This window comes from Hyposmocoma kahamanoa, unplaced genomic scaffold (assembly GCF_003589595.1).
Source record: "Hyposmocoma kahamanoa isolate Upper Pololo Valley unplaced genomic scaffold, ASM358959v1 88, whole genome shotgun sequence".
Lineage (NCBI taxonomy): Eukaryota > Metazoa > Arthropoda > Insecta > Lepidoptera > Cosmopterigidae > Hyposmocoma > Hyposmocoma kahamanoa.
The window spans coordinates 17,322,701-17,349,148 of NW_020654466.1; the positions used below are offsets into that span (position 1 = coordinate 17,322,701).

General features: G+C 37.2%; 1 protein-coding gene across 2 annotated transcripts in view; it reads right to left on the bottom strand.

Annotated features, from left to right (window-relative positions):
- Positions 1–1,360: 1,360 nt before the first annotated feature.
- Positions 1,361–26,448, bottom strand: part of LOC113235620 (facilitated trehalose transporter Tret1-like) — a 58,937-nt gene continuing 33,849 nt past the window's right edge. For both annotated transcript variants that reach the window (XM_026471393.1, XM_026471394.1), the window contains exons 3-7: positions 24,778–24,913; positions 14,334–14,542; positions 10,050–10,316; positions 3,414–3,635; positions 1,361–2,012 (exon numbers count right to left, since the gene is read on the bottom strand). In XM_026471393.1, the coding sequence (XP_026327178.1) occupies positions 1,470–2,012; positions 3,414–3,635; positions 10,050–10,316; positions 14,334–14,542; positions 24,778–24,913 (1,377 nt within the window). In that variant the 3' untranslated portion in view covers positions 1,361–1,469. The remainder of the gene's footprint in view (positions 2,013–3,413; positions 3,636–10,049; positions 10,317–14,333; positions 14,543–24,777; positions 24,914–26,448) is intronic.

The following is a 26,448-nucleotide window of genomic DNA, read 5'->3' on the forward strand; positions in this document are numbered from 1 at the left end:
TGCACAGGGCGAAATTGATGCTTCCATTCCATTCCCTTCCGCCGCAATGTAAATTGAACCTCAGTACTCTATCTACGATTTTACAATCGAAATGGAGCTCATGTGACAACGCACTTATGGATAATTTTCAGCTTAATTTTTTCCACCTAATTTCGGTGTCAATTTTTTAATTATTTATATATATATTGAAGAATGTGTCTTCAATATTATCACGAGACTCGTGATAATACGATTACATACTCTCATCGTAATAATATTATTTAACATTCGAGTGTAGCAACCTGAAATATTGTTTAATATTTCACGATAATACTTTCGAACACTTAATAATAAAAATTGCCACCGAAATTAGTTGGAGAAAACTAACCTGAAAATTGCCCTTATACTCGTCTTTCCTTACAAATAAGAATCTGGTTTTCATTGGTCACACCTATGATGGTAATATGAACACTTATGCCACATTAAAACCTATTCGAAGTATATTCAAAGGTCAACGTTATTTAATCATTTGTAAGTCAATACCTAGAAGGCAACATCGTTCCTTTTGAAGTTTGTATATAAATATTAGTGTAACAACTTCCAAAGAAAATCTTTCAAAAATTTCATATAATATTATCTGATACTAAGGTATTCTTAAACATATATTGCAAATTAGAGGCAATAAATTATCGTTAATAAATTATCAATTACACATACAGTAGTTAAATATTGTTTTCATTACAATGGTCCTGTGTTTTTATTATATTATGGTTAAGAAGGCAAATTTCAGAATCCGAAACTTTTAGCTATGTAGAATACTCCACAGTATTTGCAATCTTACAGGAACGATACTTGTTCACAGTTAAAAATACCCATATATTTTATTGCAACCGAATGAATTTGGTGCCTAGATCATTATTGCGAGGTGTGTATATTATTTGTAATATTTTTAATTTTATAACATTATTTCTGGCCAATGTCCTCGCAGTGAAAAATCTCTTGTTCTTTCATGTAGTAGGTAGATAATTGCATTCGTAATCTAAGTACACTATTTATCTGTACTGCCTAAAGTATCTTGTCTAACGTAGTGTATGCTTCCGTCAGCTAAGATATGAATACGAAGAATACCCATCTAAAATATAAATATACACTTGCGGACACATATTCGTGCCACCACGCATTTTCAGTATTAAGTGCCCTAAGCTTAAACAATGTTTCATTGCTCAAAAACTATTACACAGATTTGAAAGTAATATATTAAACTTCTTTTCCATAACTTGTTGGGAATTTGGATATGCAAAACCGGGGAAAAACGTTTTTTCGATGAAAGCACTATTTGTGTATTCTAGCCCTTTACGACAAAAATGCGAGGTGGGTCGAATTGTATGTCCGGGAGTAGGTATATTTTAAACTTTCACATAATCATTACAATGTAACGATAAGGCATCAATTACAATTTAAGTACGTTTAGTACTTCGTTTGATACTACTTCAAACGGACTGGTTTGCGGTCATTTTTTTACGGGTCACCCATAGTATATTCGGTTTTTGGTAATATTGTTCTATTTGTAACAGCGATTTGTCTTTTGTTTCTGGTAACAATAAGAATAAAACAATAGTAGCGAGACAAGCGGAACCTCCAAAAAGGCCAAACACTGCAGCCATGCCCATATTGTTCTCCATTACCGGGTATAGTTTTGTGAAACCGAATAGAACAGCATTGAAAATGCAGAATATGTAACCACCACACAGACCGCGTACTTTGGTTGGAAGGAGTTCTCCGATCATAAGACCCGGGAGTAAGAAAAAGCCTAGTGTGTTGAAAGCTACGTAGCTTAATATGAGTACAGGTGGTATAATACTAGGTTCATTTTCTGTGTTGGTTTGCGTGAGAATATAGGTAAGGGCTAAGGTGCTGACGGCTGTTCCGATTCCTGAGATCATAACCAGACACCGGCGTGTGATTTTGAGTAGCAGCACGCACGCAACTACGGTGATACCTAATCGGACAAGTGCACTCGCGTTCGCTACCACCTGTAATAAGAAATATTTTTTATTAAGAATTAGTCAAATCCTGGTGACCGTCAGGAACGCTGGTCGTCTGTGGCGTCTGCCCCTGAGTGTATATTCAAGAATTGCTACTAATTGCCACTATTTGCTACCTTTTCTACATAATTGCTACCTTTGATATATTCTGAGAAATTTAAAAAAAAATAATTAATCAGCCATTCTGATATCAGGATGGCTGGTCGCCACTTTGTTCAGCATGAAGGGAGCAGATTTTCCAGAAGTATGTATTACCAATAATTGCTACCTATTTGCTACTTCCACGAATTAAAGGTATAAGGTTCCTAATTTTTTTTAACTAATTATCTTCGTAATTAATTAAAAAAATTGTAACGATTCAAGGTTTTACGAAAAAGTACCAACGCCTGCCCTTTATATTATGGCAATAGAGCACTAAAAACTTTTACTTTTTTAATTTAATTTTTTAAATAAATTTTTTTATCGCTTTTATTTAACCAATGTAGATAAGAAGCATATATCCCTAATTCGTGGAAATAGCAAATGGGTAGCAATTATTGCTAATACATACTTCTAGAAAATCTGCTCCCTTCATGCTGAAAAAAGTGGCGACCAGCTATCCTGATATCAGAAAAAATAATTGACCGGCCAGGTCAATTATTTTTTTGAATTTCTCAGAATATATGACAAGCAACAATTATTTAGAAAAGGTGGCAAATAGGTAGCAATTCTTGAATATACACTCAGTGCCAGATGCCACAGGCGACCAGCCTGTGCCAGTGACCAGTCCCAAATGCTGCCTTGGTCTTGCCGCTATGTGGTCTGGTTAAAAAAAAAAATGTGTTCCTGCTTGCTTGCTTAGGCGATAATGAAATGACAATTTCTCTTTTTATATTAGGCTCAATTTATATTGCGGCGGAACGGAATGGAAGCGAATTTTTATGACGATTACACAATTAATCATACAGTTCATTACGCTATAGGTATTCAATATCGTTACAAAAATTCGCATACATTTCGTTTCGCCGCAATTTGAATTGAGCCTTGCGTATTTCTATTTCCGTTGAAAGCGCTGTTAATAAAAAATCGTCTGAAACAGTAGTTTTATTAAATCACACACTGGGGCCACACACCTCAAAACTGTCTAATAAAAAATCTAAAACGAATTATTTAAGTCAGTGTTTTCAAATTGTCGGAATAATTTGTAAAACTATGAAATAGCTATGAAGTTCATGTGGCCGTTTCATTATTCAATAAGGGGGAATGATAAATTCCGCAAATGTAACGTATTCTCGTCCAAAGCGACTGCCACAGTGAGCACGTGATGTTAGGCGACACGCGGACGTCTAAAGCCACCACACCATATATTTGGAAGTATAATCATCATCATCGATCATTGGAATCACTCACATGGGGATCCAAAGAGCCTCCAGTCTTCTTGACTATGTCAACAGCATAAAAGATGACTACGTAGCTCCCGGATAAAATCTGTAGCATGTTGAAGGCGTTGATTAACATCAGAGGCTTCAATACAGGCAACCGGAACACTGTTGCTAAAAATCGGATGTTTTCTTCCCCTCGAGCTTTTTCTTTCTCTCTTGCATTTACCAGTTCGTGGAGTTCACGTTGGGCCTGTGGGTATCAACAATAAAAAGTATATAAATAAATAACTTTAAAAAAAAACCACTATAAGTACTTATTTGCCAAGTTTTATCGAAATCCGTTACCGGAAAGTGCGCGAAACCGGATTGATTTAGGTGGAATATTTTGTTCAAATTTAAATGGGACCAATACTGAGGTACCCTTTTTCCAAGAAAAAAAAAGAATCATCAAAATCGGTTCACAAACGCCACAGCCGAATTGAGAACCTCCTCCTTTTTTTTGAAGTCGTTTAAAAATAACTTGCAATAGTTATTTTAAGGTAAGGCTCAATTTGCATTGCCGCGGAATGGAATAAAAACTAATTCTTGTATCGAAATTGTACACAGCTGTATGAACTTTTGTCAATAAAATTGTATAACTTATAAACTAGATACGATACGGTAGCTGCGTGAGAATTCTGCGGAAGACGGGCGATCTGCTTCTTGGCTCGTATCAAGCTTGTACGTTCCGTAATTGACATAACGTTCATTATGCTATCCTACCTAGATAACAGATTATAAAAATTCGTTTCGATTCCGGTGTGTGGTAATATAAATTAAGTTTATGACTTTTTGAAATTGACTTTTGATACGTTAGGATACGTCTCGGATACAAACGGTACATTTTGTGGTTATAATAAATTTAATAAATATAATGATAATTATCAATAATAATTATTACTTCAAAACCCGGTAAAATCTGACCAAATACTGACTAAATAATCGAGTACACAAATGTCTCACAAGAAATACTTCTCGGACACGGTGACGCCAAATACATACCGAAAAATACGTACGTAACGTATAACTTTCATAAACAATTACAGCTGAAACAAAAACATGTAATTAAAGACATACCAATTCGTAATGATTATTTTAGTTTGGCATGTCATTCACAATATGAGTTACGAGTTACGTAACTTCCATTGTCATAATTTGTCCTTGACCTTAGTTATTCGCATTATTGGGCGAAGCCCGAGTCGGCTCTTCAAAACATTCCACTTATTATCTTATTATTAATAATTATGTGTACTTATTTTAGCATTCATTAAAAGATGATCTTTTTTTAAAAAAAATAGATCTGTACAATACGAGGTTTATAATTTATATTATTAGAATAGCAAATGTATTGTATGTACCTGGGTTGTTTTCAGAAAACCTCCAAAAATGTGTCCCTTTCAATAATTTTTATGTTATTACATGAATGCTAAGCATTATTTATTTAATATGATTCCTTGCTTACTTAGTCTGTATTATACATAAAAAGACTATTTTACTACGTCACAGTAATAAATAAAAATTAAAAAAGTGGGCATTTTCTTATTCATGGGAGCCGGTTCTACGTCGCCCTGATTTTAAGAAAAGAAGAAAAAAATAAACACTCGTGGAAATCGCAACATTTCCCATCGAAGATAAACTCTAATAACTTACACGTCGACTACATACCGTAACTTTCCAATTTATTATAAACAAACATGTTTTCTTGGGAATACAAAATGTGTTTCAATTTTTCTTATCATTAGTGTCAATTCAACTAAAAGCCTCCTAATAACAAAAGTTCATACCGCATCACCTTCATCCTTCGCACACGTGATAAGGGGCTCCTGTATGTCAGATTGGAGTGTACACAGTGAAGTAACCTGTGTATCTCCGTTTTAGCAAATAATCGATTTAAATACCAATTTCAGCGCTAGTGACTAAATCGTTCTCATTCATGTAAAGCAATCTATTTAAATAAGTATTAAGTAATAGTTTTACAAACTTTATTGTACATCAATTAGACAAAGGGAACTTTAATATCCATGCACTTTTATAACGGTCCAGCATATTTTACACACTTGACAATTAAAAATGTATACAAATATCATTATTGTCGCTCTCATTCTTGTCTCCTTTTAAGTCAAATAGTTGCTTTAAGCCAAACATTTACTTGAAATATAACAATTAGATGGTGATAGTGGGGGTGATGACGATGACGATGGTGGTAATGATGACGATAATGATTGCAGTGATGATGACGATGATGTGAATGGTAATGATGCTGATGATAATGGTGATCATGATGATGATGTTGATGGTGGTGATGTTGATATATTGATGTACAACAAAGTTTATATGACATTAACAAAATACTTATTTAAATTTATTTATTAATTACATATAAATAGATTACACGGATGAGAAAGATTTTCTTTATTAAATTATAATATTTGTTACATGTTAAATGTTCTTTTGTGAACGATAAAATGTGTGTTGTAATAATAATTTCTCATTACTGTGCCGTCTTTCTCATTTATGTTTATGAGAAATCATTAATGTTATTGCAATCTCATTCGTGTGCCCAAAAATATCGTTTTTTGTTGTATTTAACTTAAATATTTCTGTGCTTTTATGATTATTGACATTGCTTGAACTTATTTGTATGTTTAAGACCTTAAAAGTTTTAAGGTTTTTCTTTTGTTTTTAAGTTACAACCAAAAGAAAAAAGGGTTTTACAAAAATCACTCAAAAAGTGCCATTGAAATTCCGAAAGGGAAATTCAATCACCTACCTATATTATTTTGAAAGTAGCTTTAGCTACTTCGCCATAACTACACTGTTCTTTACAACAGAAGACTAGGCAATATTTAAGGAGTTTTTCAATACTGGGGTGACATTTCTAATTAAGAAAAACCCTCCTTAAATAAAAAAGAAAATGAAAAGGCTAATGAGGCGGAAGTAAGCATGTGTACTGGATTTAAATTCTTAAGACCCAACAAGCTATAATGAGAAATGCGTTAGGGGCCGTATTACAGACGGCAGCACATCAAGTTACACAGACGGATCTTGTTTCGTTGCACTGCATGCTTCAGATACTAGTAAGCATACCCTCAGTTTTGTATGAAAAACGTATTTTTCGAGCTTTCCTATGGTCGTATAGAATTTTGGAATTTTAGGAGCTCTGAGTGGCACTGCAACTGTTATGGACAGGCGTTTACTTATCACCAAGCTCAGGACTTGTTCGTCCTGTCACTTGATATAATAAAAAAAATCTATGATCATAGGATATATAGCGTTAAACTTGATTGCGATATTTCCATTAACATGTATACACGCCAGCACATCAAGCTACACATTGACGTGTCTTGTTCCGTTGCACTGGAGGCGATTTTCGAACAAAAATGTGTAGTCTGATGTGCCGTTGGGCGTGTACGTGATAATATTTTCTGGGTCTGAATCAGTTTACATGTTATGTGCATTTTTATGAACACGGGGCCTTAGGAGGTTAAGTAGCGTGGAACTCTGGATAATATGTTTGAAGAGCGTTGGAGGAGGCTTATATGTATTCGAAAATATGATATCATAAGGGCTGAGACGAATAGATGCGAGAAAATGACGAAAACCCCGTGGTTAATTAATAAAGACAAGTTATAGTTTGAATTTGTCTGTTCAAGAAGCATCGCCTTGTCCTCCTCATTGAGCTCATTAAACGAACCGTTTCATAAGACTGGCTGAATCGAATAAATATGAACATTAATAAGTGTATTTTCTTGACAAGGATTTTTTTTATAATATCAAGTAACGGGATGTACAAGTCATGCGCTTCGTCGTAAAGTCAGCGACTCAACCGTCCACAGTAGCAGCTTGATTTTGATTGCCTCTCCCGATTGGAAACTGCGTCTCTTCCGAGTCACGGAGCATAATTGCGATTCACAACTGGCCGATCGGAAACTTTTGACATTTCAAATCGGAACAATTATGCTTTATGGGAACAGTAGTCGATTTAACTCACAAATTAGAAAGATATAGTAGGAATCAGGTTCATCTTCTCGCTCGGAAACCCATCTGATTTCGAGACTACCCGATCGGTTCGATTTCAATTTAAACCGTTCGATTCCGTCACCCAGAGACATAAGTTGACAAGTCCTATTTGGATGTAATTTCACCAGGCACCCTTAGCATTCAAATTTGGAACGCTGTAATGCTCACATAGTCGGTGCTTTGTAGTAAGCGACATTTCGAAAATTTTTTCAGGGGAGTCAGGAGAGTACGTTTTAGGTTTTAACAACTGTTTAAAATTAAATTGCTAACTACTACTACTACCTACTAATTATTGATATTTATTTATTTAAATAACTGCAGGTGATTAATCAATTAATTTTAATTTTTTTCAATTATTCACAAATTTCTATAAGTATAGCAGTATCATGGCAATGACAATGTAAACAAGGCCCAACCAATAGAGACCGTAGAACTAGCGTATTGTAGATGTATTTTACTTACAACAATTGCAGTATGGCAGTTTTAAATTGCTAATTAAAATAGACAAAACTGAACGTGATTTGGTCTTGTTAAGTTATAAAGAAGCACAGGCACAGAAGGCATAATTTAGGTATGACTAAGAACAAGTAGAGTACGAATAATTGAGAGCCTTCACGGTCAAGTTGTGTGCTGCTATATACAATTGTCATGGTTGTCGCACACCCGTAATTTTGTCACTATTAACGTTTTTATGTAGGTATATGCTGGTAATTTAAAATATTGCTGAATGTATTCACTTTGTACAATGCCATTTGGAAGATAAAATAATTGCGCATGCCTGGATAATAAGCATGCATAAAATACCATGTTGTTGTTACCATATCAGATTATTGTTGGTTGACAACCATGTTGAAATTTTCATCGCTCACCAGCGGATAGAGAAGCGTATGTGCAGTCTTTCATGGTATTGAGCGTTTATGTTTACGCAGGTACGACAAAATAAAGGGAATAATGTTTTGGAACACAACAATAATGTAGTGTTGTGTTAGCTATGATACCAGGGTGGAAGTTATAAAAAACCCCTAACGGTATAAACAAGTGTGACAAAACAATGTTGAGGAGTGTCAAGGATTAATTGGGTAATTTCCAGGTTAGTTTTTTCTACCTAATTTCGGTGTTTGCGTAAATTATAAAGATATACTTGTTCAATAATATTTCAGGTTACTACACCACGGACTTGTATATATTAAACTGGACCGCGCACACATACACACACATATAACAAACGAGCCGAGTGAGAGGTTGCAAAGTAGTAATGCGTCTCTTTCTAACAGAGTGTTCATTCATCTTTTAGCCACCCATATTGATTTTTACTTTTTAGTTTTCATAGATAATGTGGCCGCTTATGGATGACCAAAACTACTAATATTATTTCATAATACAAATTGGTATACTTATTTGATATGCTACTTCATAATAGAAGGTTTCATTCATTGTTGATATTTTTTTTTGTATTATTACAGTAAAAGCATATTACCTTTAAGTAAATATATAGAACCAAAATTTAATAAAGTTAATAGACTAGAAACTACCTAAGAAGATTTTATTGAGCGTTGGCAACTTGTTAGACAAGGACAGACCACTACTACGAGCTATTTCACGTGACTCGGATTTTTCTTTTACTTAAAATAAACCTTAACATAACCCCATTAAGGTGTAAATTTGTAATATTGGTATATCAAAGTGAGCAAACCAGTGTATGAAGTATACAAATTCGTGTGCTACACGCGAATGCTATATAACACTTTATGACAATATTTTACAATATTTAAATAATATAAGTTGCCACCGAAATTAGGTAGAGAAAACTAACCTGAAAATTACTCAACCCCACAAATTATACGGTCTCAAAACACACATACGCAGTGTAACTACTTACTTTTATTCACTGCATAGCATTTTATTATGCGTAATAAACTAGAAGTGGCTAATACTTAAAGACTGCAAGGTGACATTTCAGTCTAGCAGCCAATGTCATTTCATTACTTTATTGTTTTCAATCGTGATCACACTCTAACGTCTTTGTGATGTCAGGCGCAATCGCTATCAATGGTCAATAACATCCCATTAGAAAACGTTTAGAAACATCCAAACCATTAACAATAGAGAATTTAGGGAAGTTGTAACGAAATGATTGTCTCTGTTATGTAGTTGCTTTATTGCGACAATTTCGTTACAAGAATTCGTTTCCATTCCGTTCCGCCTTAAGTAAAATTTAAATTGAGCCTTACACCGATACTTTAAGGTATACAGATTTTTTGACGATCGACACGTGTGATCGGACAAAATCGAGTTAATGTGTAAGCAACAAACAGATGATCGAAATCGTATTTGTCTATCGATCGACGTTGTGAAATTTCAATTTCAGTTTCCGCAGCTACCGTATCGAATCAATTCGTATCTAGTTTGCACATTACAGAATCATGCTATGTACAATTTCGTTACAAACATTATCTTCGATGTAAATTGAGCCTTAAGAATTGAAATCTCGTCATGTTTAGAAGTATAAAATATAATAAAGTCAAAAACTTGTCTGCTTTAGTAGTTAGGTAACCATTATTTTTTAGATCGAAACGGTTTAATAATAGTTATCGAACAAACTTACGGTATCAGGATCGCCCCTTAACCGCGACATAGCCGCCATAGCTTCATGGAATCTGCCTCTTCTGGCCAACCAAGTCGGGCTCTCCGGTGCGAAGCATAATGCAGTGACAGCTAGTGCGGGTAACACAACACATAGATAGGCCACATGTCGCCATGGTAGGGCTCCGCCAAGGGCGTATACGTAGAGTACACCGACGGAGTATGCTACGAAGGGTGTTCCAATTAGGATGCCTCGTAGCCGTGGTTCGGAGATCTCGCCTATGTACACCTGTTAAAAGATATTGGTAACGTTATTGATGGCTTAACCTTGTGCTCATAATAGAGAAAATAAGTCGTGGACTTAAATGTATCTCCAGTAACAGTTAAATGCGAGTCGACAGAGTTTCATTTCTTGCAATAAAACTATTCAGTACCTATATCAGATTAAGTTGTTGAGATGCGTAGGCAATGCAAAGCATAGAAATGAAAAAAAAAACAGACTAGGTTATTGACATTAGTTTATATATAAGAAATATTTAAATATCGTATATTTGTTTTTTCAAACAAACCAATGTTTCAGGTCCTTTGTAGGTCCATGGTCACGGCTGACTATCAGCCGTTTGGTTCGTTAGTAAATAGCTCAAAACGTTGGTTTGTTTGGAAAAAAATAAAATATAGGTACGCATTTAGTCCGAAAAATAGTTCCTTTTCCAATATAGACGAAACCTAAGAACTCGATAAATATACTCGTATATGTTTTTTTCAAAAGTATATACGACAATATCAACCCATTTATACGTCTCAGTGGTGGGAATGCGTCTCCCTTGAAGCGAGCTTTTAGGCCATAGTTAGTCTGCCACGCTGCCCCGATGCGGGATAGGGACTTCGTACGTCGAAGAAGGTTCACAACCTTCGGAAAACGCGAAGTGTACAATATGAAGTATATAGTAAACGTGGGCCAGCGTATTCATACGTTCACTGCTGGGCACGGGTCTTTTCCCAGGCGAGAGTTTAGGCAATGGTCCGCCACACTGGCATTAATTCCTAAAAACTTAGGAGGTGCAAGCCCGGATTCCGACCCACGGTCTCTGCTTGAGACGTGGTAGGCTAGTTAGAAAGTTTGAACGTTTAGGCTACCACGGCTTCTAAGTAAATATTCAAAAATATTAGTAGAGAGTTCTTTGTGAAAGAGTTTATCCAGGAAAGTGCTGCCATCTTACCTATTTCTACTGCCAAGCTTTAATGTGAGCATTATTGCGTTCCGGTTTTGGAAGAGTAAGTTAAGGGTGCTGGTGAAATTACAGCAACATAAGACTTGTCAACTTATGTCTTAGGGTGTCGGGTGCAGTGGCAGTGCCCTTCAGATCTTTGCGATTTAAAGCTCTGCAAATGTTGGACCGGCGTGTCGCTTACCACCAGGCGCACGACTTGTTCGTTCCGTCACTTGGTATTATAAAAAAAGGTATAAGCATTTATTACTATTTATTGTCTATATATCACATAAACAAATATTAATATTTAGTAGAGTAAGTACCAATCAATCATATTAACTCCTAACATCATAATGTTTTGTCATCAATTTGACGGATCAGGTACATCGATTTACAGTGTTCCTTTATCTCAATATGACAAGGTAGAGATAAAACTCTATGTCTTTGCCAAACGCAAATTCGATAATATACTTAAGAGAACGAATGTAATCTTAGCATGGTTTATCGGCGTCTTTGTCACATGAGGCGCCATGCGCCATCGGTTTGTTTTGCAAAAAAAAAACCGGATTTAGATCCGGAAACATAATTTCATTTTTCAGTATGGATTATTAAGCTATCGTCTCCATGGGAAACACGGAAATAATAAAATTGTATGATCGATAAAAGGGAGATAATATTTAACATGCCACGAAAAGTGGTAAAATATTATAGGCACATAACATATAAAATAAAAAAATCGGTAGATCGTGGTTCGGTATATATTATAATATCGTTGACCCTTAATTGAACCTATATCAATAGCAACGATTGGTGTATGGAAAACTTACAGCGGTTACACACGGTGACTTTCAGCAGCGCGTCTGCAGCGATTCAGTCGCTATGTAGTCGTTCTTTACACACACGCGCGACTTCACACAGCAGCGATGCAATCGCGATGCAAACGCGATGCACGTTTGCATCGATGTAATTGCGCATTACACAAATGCACGTTTGCATCACTGCTAAAATGTGTAAGAGCGGTTACACACGGCGACTACGTACATAATTACGAGATTAAATGTTACAACTTTAAAAGCAAAATTTTATGTTACTATATACTTGTACGTAGGTAATAAGCCATTTTTGCAATGAAAGCAATAAAATATAAAAAAATGAGTAGGCCTAGCAGTGTGATTTATATGAATTGATTGGTATAGTGCTAAACAGTGTCCTATCCTTTAAATAACTTGGGATCGTGAGTAGAATTGTCTAAGGGGGTTACATTTATTAACGCAGAATTAGGTGGAGCTGGTCAGAAAAAACTTTATGTCTATGCAATAACTCATGTATCAGGCGAATTGAGCGAGGTGAGCGGGTGAATTGAGCGAGGTGAGCGGGCGAGTTCTCGGACACTTACAGCCTGGAATGCGGGGTGAGTCAGAGGGGACTGACGTCTCCGAATCTCTTCAGCCTGTATATGACTGAATTGATCGTTGAGCTCTGCTGCATGCATGCGGGTTGTTCAATATAATGGTCAAATGATCAATGACATTAGTTTCGCAGATGGTATGGTGCTGCTGAACACTTCAGTTGGTGCGTTGCGGAGTCTGAAAGGCCTATGCTGCTTTTTTTTTAAATACCAAGTGACGGGACGAACGAGTCGTGGGTCTGGTGGTAAGCGACACGCCTGTCCATAACAGTTGCAGTGCACATTCAGAACTTTAAAACGCAAAGATCGGAGGCGCATTGCCGCTGCCCTCGTCATCTGAGACATAAGTTGACAAGTCACATGTGCCTGTAATTTCACCAGTATCCCTACCCTACAAAACCGGACCACAGTAATGCTCACATTAGAATCTCACAATAGCAGAAATAGGTAAGGTGGCAATGCTTCCCTGGACAAACTCTTTCATAAGTAGCTCTACTGCTACTACTACACAGTAGAGAGAGAGAGAGAGAGAGAAAAGATTAAAATACAACTCCAAGAAAAGACAGTACACGGTATTCGCGTCGCGTGGCAGGTCTCCCAGACATGTACCTCCAATTAATATGGTATGGTAGTGAGTTGGCTAGAGTGATACAGTACAGGTACCTGGGTCACATAGTAAATACTGAGCTTTGGGATGATCGAGACATGTAAAGAGAGCGTAGGACATTGGCGGCTCGAGTGAATATGCTGGCCAGCAGGTTTGCGTATTGGACACAAGACGTAACAGTGTCTTTAATTTAATAGGAGCGAAAAATTGATTCGTTTCCGCTTGGACTGCATGCGGAATGAGAACGCGTCTTTTTCACTATTATTAAATTTTTTTTATAATACTGACGGGGCGAACAAGTCGTGTGTCTAGTGGTAAGCAACACGCCTGTCCCTAAAAGGTATAGTGCTACTCAGATCTTTAAATTTCAAAGATCTGATCTCAATGCCCCTGCCACAGAGCTCCTATTTAATCAGCGGGTACTTTAAGAACAGACACTGGGGCATAACATCTTAGCTGGCCCTGAAAATGTCATTCTCATTTAAGATTTATTAACTTGGAGAACTTAATTACACCACAACAGCAATTATCTCACAATTTAAAAACAACATTCTCACACTACAACAAAGAAAAGTTAACTCAAGATCTGGCAATGTGCCTGCCAATTTCATACTGAAAACTTGGCTTTTCCTTTAAATTAAGTTATTGAAGAATTAGCAGCGGTAGAGTACGTTGTGAAAGAGTTCGTCCAGAGACGTACTGCCACCTTACCTATTTCTGCCGCCAAGCAGTAATGTCAGCATTACTGTGTTCCGGTTTTGAAGGGTAAGGGTGCTGGTGAAATTTCAGGCGCATGTTACTTGTCAACTTATGTCTCAGAGTGACGGGCATAGTAGCAGTGCCCCTCAGATCTTTGCGATTTAAAGCTCTGAGTGGCACTGAAACTGTTATGGACAGGCGTGTAGCTTACCATCAGGCGCACGACTTGTTTGACCCGTCACATGATATTATATAAACGATTTCACTATGAATATAAAGCTTTTTCTGACCGGTTTAAAGATCGATTCCGTGTCGACAAGTGTGGTGACCTAAACTAGTCCATATTAGCACTTCGCACGTAACAACGGTTAGCGGACTAACCTGAGAAGGAGCAGCCATAATACCAACAGCAAACCCGCAAACAACTCGTCCAAGCAGTACCAGAGCGTGATGCGAAGCGGTTCCTATAAGGATCCAACCGACAATCAGTGGAAGTGTGGAAGCCTGCAGCGTCCGCCGTCGCCCTATTGCCTCCATTATTGGCCCTGACATCATCGACCCTAGGGGTGTTGCGGCTGAGTGGATGCTGGCTGAAAAGAAAATGGTGATATTGAAATATTGAATTGAAAAGAAAAAGTATTTGCGCAAAAGCTTTTTTTTTAGAATCACGAATTAGTAAGGACAAACAGGCAATGTACGTACTTGACACAACAAAATCAAATTGAATCCCAGTGGGCATAATTTAACTAAAACTGATATGACTATGTTTTCGGGTTTTAATTGCGAATATTTGTTTTTCAAAAGTCACGGGTGACTGAAAAAACATATACCTATTCGCGTCGTATTGCTAAAACTTAAGAATTTGATATAAGCTCTGGTGCAAAAAAGATAATAACAAAAAAAAAAAAATTTAAAAATAAATATTAAAAAAAATACAAAAATCCATTAAACGTGGCTCTTCCTTAAACAAAAATTGTCATTTCCGTTTAAAGAAGAGCCACGTTAATAGTAATTTTAATTGTTAATACAAGTAGCTGATGTTATTCATATCACTATTTAAAACTTAAACTTTAAGTTAGGTATATGTATATATTAAATGTAATTTATATGTCATATTAAATGTCACCAAGATAGACAGATATGCTAGTAACATTGAGATTAATTATCATCGTCAAACAGATATTTATTAATTTGAGCGGTGTAAATTGATAGAATTAAATAAATTAATATTCAGATTTAGCTTCGTTAATTTATAACTAGGTATAAATAATAATATTAATAACGCACACACTCAACATAGCCCCGCACTAGGGAAACCCTGTGTCGCGGGTGCCACGGACACACACATAGACAATCACAAATTACACACAAACTCACGAGTTGATTAAATGTAGGCCATACAAATATTTCTTCCGGCCCAGGTATGGAATCTGGGACCTCTGCGTGGCAGTCATGCCACGGTAACCGTGGTAGGCATGGTAACCGTTCAGCCACTGAGGCAGTTAATGGTTAATAAATGATTTTTTTTATATTCGCAGCATTAAATTATATAGAGTTATGTAGCTGTCAAAGTTTGCGAAACAGACCCGAAATACAAATGCTTTTTGGGGGCAAGCTGAGAACTAGCGCTGAGCTACTTCTATCTGCCGCTCTATTTCTAAATAGTTGGTAGTTAGTGTGTGGAAATGAATGATTTTTAGAGTCGTATTCTAGAACTCTACTCAATGCTCAAGTCAGGATTGCACTGGAAACACAAGCACTGGAAATACGACCCTAATGGCAGGGACTTGAGTATGATTTCTAGTACTTTGAATCATACTCAAGTCCTTACTTAAGCATTGAGTAGAGTTCTAGAATACGACTTTTAATCTCAGTACAGAGTACTAAAACGATCACAAAATTGCGTGGAATTACATCTATTTGCAAAGTTTTATTGAAATTGATTATCGGAAAGTGCGCGAAACCGGATTCATCCCCTAGTTTGCCACCCCTAGACGTGGAATATTTTCTTCGAATTTAAATGAGATTACTAATGAAGGTACTAACTTTCCAGCAAAGAAAGAATCATCAAAATCGGTTTACAAAGTTATTGCGTAACATACTTAAAGAAATACAGTCGAATTAAGAACCTCCTTCTTTTTTTTGAAGTATGTTAAAATAGTATATGTAAATCATTACCTGCATTACTTTGTATCGAGTATAATTTTTAATGCAAAAGCTTGGAGAGAAGTTATTATTTAATCATAATCCATCGACTGAACGGATTTGGGTGACAATTTACGATTAGATAACCGATACGCTACGTATATAGGGATTTGAGGAGGTAAAATTGGCCGCGTGTAAACCCCTACGCCTTCGTGACTTTACATAGGAATTATTAGCCAGATAATACATACATACTTAGGGCTGGGGCTATGTATACGTGCTATGTTTTGATTAAAATATAAATTACAAAATACTTTCTTAAATGTATTTATTATGCGAAATACAAAATATTTTACGATAAAACTTTATTATTTCGTAGTTGAACTACCGTCCGTGTACCTACCGCCAAGCATATTCTTGTTTTTAACATATTTTTGTAATAACGTTTTTCTGTGTTCTCAAAGTCAAATAATCTTTACTTTTTATTTTTTATTTATTTATTTAGATACACCATCGGCACATACATAGAGAATTTAAATTTTATAACATATAATTTTTTATACAGTATGTTGTACCATTCCAGGCATATACAGCATTTACGAAGAAAAAAAACCCTAATTTAAAAAGCAAATAGAAACAAAAATACTGTACGGAAAAAAAAGAACAAATACTACTATCTAAAAAAATATTAAATAATATAAAACAAAACCCCTGAGACGTGGCGTCTTAGGAGTTTAAAGCAGTTGTTACGTTTGAACTTATATAATGAGTCGTGGAAGATGTCAACCACGTCTGTATTTACGTTATTGAAAGTTTTCATGCTACGGTAAAGTGGAGAAAAATGGCCCATATTAGTACGAGATACAGGAACCGAAAATATATTTCACACTGGGTAACTTCATAGGTACCTACGCGAATTGCACACTTGAAATCGTCATATTGATTCAACTCTACTGCTTTTTCGTAAGACAGATTCCTCTGACAGGAATGAGCAAAAAACTCAAGGCGTTGCTCTTTTAAATAAATATTTGTACACATTTATCATAATTTCAAACATCATAGATCGAGACAACTTGCAAGAGCTAAACGGGTCATTGCCACGGCAACGTATAATGCATGTAAGTGAATTACTTAAAAAAAAAAAGTTGAGAATTTGTCTTAAACAAAAATGAAAAATACTTTCACGAAGTATATTGAAAATATAAAATACGAAATTCGTTATTTTCACCTCTATTGTTCTAATTACAGAACAAAATCAGTACACTAATCCATACCACGAAAGTATTTCGAATTCCAATTACAAAATACATTTTTAAACAATGATTGAAATGCAAATACCAAATACGTATTTGTATTACGAATGCAACAGAGTCGTCCTCGATCGTCGACATAGCTGCGAAATGCTGCTGGCAGCAGACGGATGCGACAAGCTGAAGACCGGTCGAAATTGTGCACATTGGGAAAGGCCTTTGTCCAACTGTGGCCTGTGATAGGCTGATGAAGATACGTATTTTATTTTTTTATATCAGTAGAGCTCTTTGTGAATGAATATGTACCTACAGGAAAGTAAAGTACAGTTGTGAAGGGTAAGGGTGCTGGTGAAATTTAAGGGACATGGGACTTTTCAACTTAAGTCCCTCAAACCTGTGCGATGTAAAGCCAAAGCGGTAGGGCTAGAACGACAGGCCACACGGCACGACTTACGCGAGATCTGCTATCCTCGCATCTATATGATCTCTAGATCGCTTCGAGACTTACGCTTTTTTTCTTAAAAAATACTTTAAATCCCTCTACTGTAATACTTTTCATGCACATTGGACGTTTCACCTTTCCAATGTCGAAATAATTCAAATGCTGCTCAACCCTGCAATTACTTCAAGTTCTATTCCATCGCAATAGACAGAGACCACAGGCTTCCACTTGCAATAATCCTGAATATAATATTCGCCTCATCAATATGATCATAAAATGGTTTTAACGAAGCCATATAACACTTGGCAACTATCCACGACAAGAATGCATAATCTTCGACAATTTTTACTCTGCTGCAGTTAGTTGAAGGGCGCTTGTGACAAAACTCAAAACCGAGAAAATAATGTTTAAAGAAATGAAATTAAAAAAATATCTGCTTTTCTCTTGCGGTAACTTAATGTCTTATCCACCTAAGATAAAATAAAAATAGTGACAGATCGTCCTTTTTTACTGATCACGGCAGTATACATAACAATTTTTTTTTATATGTCACACGCGCCCTTTCAACTAATGGCGGCAGTATTGCAGTCGTCTCATTTTTATCATTATGACTCGACGGCCTCAACCTTCAAATTAACAGACAAGCAAACTACATAATTTTGAGTGAAAATGATGTATATTGTCTAAAATAGATTCGATAACGTTTATTTAAATACAATGATTTGCAAATTTAAATTCAGGAACATAAAAATGGAATTCTTATTTGTGGATCTCGTTATTAAATACGTTTACAATCGAATTTATTCAAATCACGTTTTCGAGTCATGTGGCGATTATATTAACTGTTTAATGATATGCTAATCGATGTTAATGGTCACTCGGTTTATAGTTAATCAAAACAGAAGTGACTTGATAAAATTAAAGAAAAGTTCTGCTATCGCTAGGGTGATGTATTCTGTAGTAAAATTTTCCGTCTTTAGGGACAGGATAAGGCATCTAAGCCATACTGCCAAATCTTAGATTTTTTTCTAATTCTTCTTCAACAACTTAATTTAAAGGAAAAGCCAAGTTTTCAGTATTAAATTGGCAGACAAATTGCTAGATCTTGAGTTAACTTGTCTTTGTAGTAGTGTGAGAATGTTGTTTTTAAATTGTAAGATAATTGTTGTTGTGTTGTTGCAGAGTTCTCCAAGTTAATAAATCATAAATGGGATGAAATTTTCTGGGTAAACTAAGATATCAAGCCCCGGTGTCTGTTCTTAAAGTACCCGTATGATTAAATGGGTGAATATGTGTTGATACCACTGACATTCGTAGTGTTTATGCATATGACGCCAAAACTCAAAGCTTACCACGTTACATAATCTCAGTACAGAGTACCAAAAAAACCGACCTCAAAAGTACGTGGAATTACATATAAATTACCAAGTTTTATTGAAATCGGTTACCGGAAAGAGCACAAACCCGGATTCATCCTCTAGTTTGCCACTATACGGGACTTGACACTTGAGATAACAAAAACTGGTTCTCACTACTAAAGTATATTGAGCGAGAAAACGCCTTGAATTGGAGAATAGCAAAATCAATTATTAAAATAATTGCTCCTTATAATAAAATTTAGGCGCTATTATATAAATGAATCTTCATGCGTGAACAGTCACCCTTAGAGGTGGATGATTTTCTTCAAAATTAAATGGGACCACTATGGAGGTACCCTCTTTCCAACAAAAAATAACCATGAAAATCGGTTCACAAATACCGGAGTTATCGCGTAACATACATACAAAAAAAACATACTGTCGAATTGAGAACCTCCTCCTTTTTTGAAATCGGTTAAAAATGAAAAATGGTTCTACGAATTCGCAGACAAAGAAATTCCCCCAGGAACCAAAATGACATAAAATCCTACCGATGTTCCATGGGATTCTAGGTATGGCAACCGAGTGACGGGAATCGAAATGTATGAAAAGACAATTTAATCTCTATTTACAAATTACAGGTTATTTCAACAGAATCCCATTCTAACCAGATAACATTTTGGCTGAACGGATACATTCATGCCTAAGTCAGAAAATGAGTAGATCACACTTTGCCATAATATTCAATATACAATATACAATCCGGACCGATACCCTGTGGTTGTGGATGCCCCAATGGGTACATCCGACCATTGTCTGGTGAAAACTGTATCCGTATACTCCCCACCCGATCAGGGCCTCAGTGGTATCCTGATATAGTGATATCCTGTATCGACACACACGTCTCATAAGACGTGTGTGTCGATACAGGTTAGCAGATTGGGATGAACCATTTCTTTGCGTCAGATTCTTGGCAGGTTTGCTTTACTTCAGGAGACTGGTCGAGCTGTGCTGATGTTGTAGTCGAGATCTTGCATTTGGGTATAGAGTATTACATACCATAGTTCCATGTACCCAATGGACCCCAAGCTCGTCTATGGTCTAACGCTCACTGCAGTCGTCGAAGCATGGGCAGGTGCTCTACTGCGCAAAACTCCGTGTACTCGGAATCTGAAGAAGGCTTTTAATATAGCCGCTAAGAAGTGCAAAAACGTGTTATAGGGCCTAGTTCGACCGTGTGCACCGCATAGGGGCCAATGCTACGAGGCGTTTGCCTCTTATCCAGCAGGTAGCAAATCCTTTTGGATCCTGGCCAAAGCGGTCCAAAGTAACTTTTGTCACCTATCTTTGCCACCTCTGCTGAGGCTAGATGGCACGCTGGCTCATACTGCAGAAGAGAAGGCGAATCTCTTTGCCTCACTCTTTGCAGAGAGTTCACGTCTGGATGCCGCAGGGGACCTACCACCTACCTTACCTCAGGCTGGCTGCACTATGGCGCTAGTTCGCATACGCCAAAAAGATGTACTTAGAACTTTGCGGAATCTTGACGTGAATATAGCTAGCGGGCCAGATGGAATTCCAGTGGTAGTCCTACGTAACTGTGCGCTTGAGTTGTCTATTGTTCTCACACGCCTGTATCGCTTCTCACTTGAGACTGGTGTAGTTCCCATAACGTGGAAGCTTGCAAACGTGGTATCTGTGCCCAGAAAAGGAAGCGGAGCTGACCCTGTCAATTATAGGCCTATCTCAGTCACTTCCATATACTGCAAGACTATGGAACGTGTACTCAACAATCGTCTCCTGTCGTAGCTTGAAGACAACGACCTCCTCAGTGATCGCCAGTACGGATTCCGACGAGGGCGATCTACTGGGGACCTTCTTGTGTATGCCTGTCACATATGAAGCGAGGTTATAAAAAAGGAAGGCGAAGCACTTGCTGTGTCTTTGGACATTTCTAAAGCCTTTGACAGGGCGTGACACGCAAGCCTTTTAAGAAAGTTTCCATGTGGCCTCCCACTGACCTTTGCAATTGGATCTCGGATTTCTTTAGTGAACGTTCCATTCGAGTGGTCTTAGAAGGCTACTCTTCCGGACATTGGGCGATAGATTCCTCCTTCCTAGGGTTCCTCAAGGTTCCGTACTATCTGCAACACTCTCTCTGCTGCATATCAATGATATGTTAATTCCAGGTATCTATGCGTATGCTGATGACAGCACAATAGTAGATAGGTACTTGACCAATGCAAAGGTCAGTGGAGAGGAAATCCAATCTTGTTGAGAGTCTATTGTTAGCCATTTGGATTTGACATTCAAGGCAGTCTCCGATTGGGGCGATGCCAATCTTGTCAAATTTAACGCTACCAAAACGCAGGCGTGTCTATTCTAGTGAGACCAGCGGGCTCTGGACAGGGACTCCGGAGCCTGCATTGCACGGCCTCACTCGTCTGGGGGGCGGGTCGGAGGACAACCGACTCGTCCCTCCGTTGGCGCGGGAGCCCTGGCGCAAGCTAGGGCGGCCGGGCGGCGTCGTGGTGAATGTTCACTGATCCCACGGCGCCGACTCAACCGGCGAGAGGGAAACCCTGGGGGGTTTTAGTGGGGTAGGCCTTCCAGTGTGGAGGGAGAGTCCCCACATAACCCCTGAGTCTCCCTGGGCTCAGGGGTATACATAAAGATTTCCCCCGTCAAAAAAAAAAGAAAAAAAAAGGCGTGTCTATTCTCCACAAAACGGAGTCGCTTTGAGCTGACTCCTTTTTTCGTGATATATCCATACCGATAGCCGACTGTCTCCAGCTACTTGGAATGGACATGTCGTCCAATCTGAACTTCGGCAGATACATTGAATCCATGGCCAAAAAAGCAGTCAGCAAGCTTGGCACCCTTTTCAAGGTGAGGCGTTATTTCACACCGGGACAGTTGCTTCAGCTGTATCAAGCACAAGTCCGGTCGTGTATGGAGTACTGCTGCCACCTTTGGGATGGCTCTACTACATACCAACTGGCGAACGGCTATGAAGTGGAATTCCCTGCCTGCAGACTTGTTCCCTGAACGTTATAACTTGGACCTTTTCAAGGCGAAAGTGAACAGGCATTATTTAGGTGTGCATGCTCCATCGTCGACCTCATCGTCACTTTCCACCAGGTGAGATGGAGGTCAAATGCACACTTACATTTGAATAAAAAAAAAAACAAATTAAATTGCTGATGTTGTATCTACAACAATGCCGAACTAATTTCTTGATCTAGGTTGGGAAATCACTAGTTTGTATTATTGCAAGAACAAATAAAACGAATACTATAAAATTATTTTCTCGTGACTGCTGTTACATTATCAAAAGCCCCGGGGGCCTACTTTGAGCTCTTTTACTAATCTTGATGAAACTTGTAAGTTGAATTGCCTGTCAAATTCGTACAATGACCTCACAAAAAATGGCACTTTTCATGCAGTTCACGTTGACCGTTCTAAAAGTAGTTCGTCTCTTTTTTAATAGCAAAATCGCAGTTTTACAAACCATATATTGTAATACTGTGTGTGTAAAATTGTATCATGAAGTGCCACTTGACGTGAAACTGAACGTCTCAGCCAATGATCATAAATACTTAGTCAAAATAAACAATTACAAATTTACACAGTGACTTACTTTTTAAAAAATGACGTGTACTTGTTATTGTTTTTAAAATATTTCGTTTAAAAATAAATGCATTTGTTCATCATTTAATCACATTAATATGGTCATAAGTAGGTTATTTTGCGGCTTCAGCATTGTGGGTTTGTATTTAGTACAGTTATGTGTCAAGTTATCACTATATCTAATTTAATTCGTATAGCATTCCACAGTCATCATACGTCGCTTAGAAAATTCGAAACGGCAGGAACAATTGAAATTGATTTTGTACGCTCTCACAAAAAAATTAAGTAGGTACGTAGGTATACATTCCAAAGCAATTCAAGTTTGACACTTCGATATTGGTTTCTGTTTCTAAAAAAAGATATCTACCTGATTACTTGCCCTTACATACATCCACAGTTTCGTGATAACTTTCCCATAAAAACTGAACAGAAATCAGTGGTGAGGGATCTACATAATATTATTCACAACGATTTCCCTCGTAATTAATTTTTAAATTGAGTATTGTTGTTGAGTAATGTTTGCTTTCCAACATCTTCTGCATGCCTTCTCCATCGCCTTACTTTCTTCCAATATCTACCCTTTACCATTGATAGATTGCGGCAAAATATCATCTGACAAACTGGTTGATATTTATGATACGTTATTAATTTGACACCATTATTATTTTTACGCCCCAATTCGCATAAAATGCGCTGCTTCGCATAAAATTCCTGCTGTGTCGAGTGCGGACCACTCTGTAGTGGTGACGATAGCTGCCCTGTTTGACTTGCTCTCTTGCTCTACTAGAATTACTTAGATAGGGTCAAATTTTGTTTCTAAGCTTTTCTTCCTACGATTAATTGTAAGATAGTACTAAAATTAAACGCACATAAGGGAGTCACCAGTGATACTTAACCAGGTCGAAGTGATCACATTTTACCACATATCGCTTATTTGGTGCTACATTGATGTAATTGTAATTTTGGCAAATTTGGATAAAGGATGTTAATATGTAATTAATTAAGTCTTAATTCAATTATGCCAAAATTGCAATTAAGTCAATGTTGCACTAAATGAGCGATATGTCGCAGTCGTTCGGGCGACGACGCTATTTAGCCCTTGTCACGGATCGGGGGATATGAAATGTAGCCGTCGACGCGGTCATTCGGCTATTGACGATGCCGTTCGGGCGTCGACGGAGATTCGTTGCCGATTTGTTTCTTTTCAGCTCTTATAGATATGGACCTTTTGCTGACCGACTTAATGCGGTTCCATGTCGGTAAGTGTGGTAATACCCTAAGAATACAGAATATTTAAATTTCTTATTAATTCAAATGACTATCAAAAAGTGATAATGGCATGATATGCATTTTGAACACTAACGCAATTCGGAATTGGTCAGCAGAGGATACCAAAGAAGTTGTATATAAAAAATATCTACTATGATGGCGCATCACGTTGTGCTTTTTGTTAATTAAATTTGAAACCATTTTTTTCCCTCCGCGGTGTTACGCAAGACAACATTGTCGCAGAGTTAGCAAATCACGTGAGCCGTGACCCCAGCGTTCAATAAGTTAAATGTGTCTGTTATAAAGCAATAGTTTACGATGCAATAATGCCAATATTATAGCCACCTTCCTCGTTGCTAAAAAAGTTAAAATATTGGATAATTGCATATAGCATTTTTGAAGACAAATTTTTGTAAATTATAAACACGAGAAAACGGATTATATTTAAAAAAAAACATAAAATTTTGAAAGGGGTTAAAAAGAACAGGAGGAACGTTCACCTTCACGAAGAATATGATTTATTTTTTAATATACTCGTGAGAATAAAGAACTTTAGCATAAGAATAATGTTTAATTTATGATAACTTCACCTACGTACAATAAGCACGTAGTCGATCGACCACCTGGTATTTAATTTCATGTCGTTTCATTCTTGCTGAAACCCGTTACACCAGAAAAATGATATAAGCTTATAACAGCAGGGGCTTTGTAGCAAAGTGTCGTTTACTTACCTATCCAGGATCCCATTTCATCGTCAATCCTCATGGAGGAGTTTTCAGTGCGGAGCTGTGGCAGCGCCACGGCGGAAAAGCCGATGGGGTGACCAGCACCCGCCGCCAGGATCAGCACCGCACACGTGATCAGGCACTAGAACAATATGATAGTTAAAACGGATTCGATTATGCTACATTATCGTCATAAACTTATCTGTGATACGCTGAAAACAGAAATAGATGTTTAAAATGAATTGTCAGTTAATATCGTCTCTGTCTTGAGTTCTAGTGAACGATATTAGGCAAATAGTTTCCACCATCAACCCATTTGGGAACTTTACACGTTTTCCGAGGGTTGTAAACTTTCCTCGAAGTGAAGTCATCACGATGTTTTCCTTAACTCAAAAGTTCAAGGTAAACTTTAAATGAAATCTCGCACGTACGAGTATATTCCGAGAAACTCAGAGGTGCGAGTTCGGACTCGAATCCACGGCCTCTGCTTGAGAGGCAGTAGATGAAACCATTACGCTACCACGGCTTATTTTAAATTGTTTACGGCAACATATTTTCGGTATTCCACTTTATACCTTGTGTAAAGGTTGATTCATGTTACACGGTGCCGGGGCCGGGGCCGGGCCGTGCTTCGGTCGTGCACTGGCTTCGTGACACGGTCAAATATTTATATTACTGTATACAGGCTGTATATTTGAAAAAGAGACGTATTCATACATGTCATAGTAAATCATGTTACAACTTAACGACTGAAATAAAATTAGGATATGGTATAGAACAAAAAATAAATCAACAAATGTGTTTTGAAGTGTACATAGGAATAAACCGATTCCCTTTACGCTTGATTTCGAGTGCAATGGGAATACTACCAAGCGAGCGCCGAGTGAGACAGCAACAATAACAATGATTTCACACTTACGTTTTAGCTTATGTTAATTATTTTTTACTTGAACTATCATCGAAATGTTTTACGTACTAAAAAAGATAAGTTTATGATTTAGTAACAAGTTATCATTTAATAAGAATTGAGGGCTCAACTCTACATTACCATCGCACGAGTTGAGAGTTGAAATTAATATGGTGAATAGATTACATAGTTAGCAGTCTAATCCTAAAATATTAGCTTTAGGAAACTCGTAGTTTTGATAATAAAAATTATTGAAATATTCGAAAATAAGTGATAGGAAACAGGTTTTGTAGGTTAGGAAAGCACAGCAACATGAACGAAAACATGATTTTTTGAGGTTATTTTTTTCGAATTTTCAAAAATTAATATCTCGAAAACTATTAACTTCTTAACTTTGAAACTTTGCACGAAAGGTCCCCCCCCCTCCCCCCCCCCCCCCCCCCCCGCCCCTCAAATTGTGCGATGGTAATGTACAGTCCTTCCGAATCGAGGTTTTTGGCGTAGTTAAAAATGTGAAATCAAATTATTTACAATGACTGATTTTTTAGTTATTTACAGTTTATTTACACTTACGTGGTACGGAGCAAATGTTCAAAACATCCACCGTTTTCCACAATGCATAGTCTAGCATGGCATAGTAAATTTTGTTTTAAATTGTACAACACAAACACATTTTGTCTCACAGTATAAAATGCTGAGATAATCCTCCCACGCAACACTTCCACAACCACTTATTGCGTAAAGTCGCACCATCTCAATCAGTTCGACGT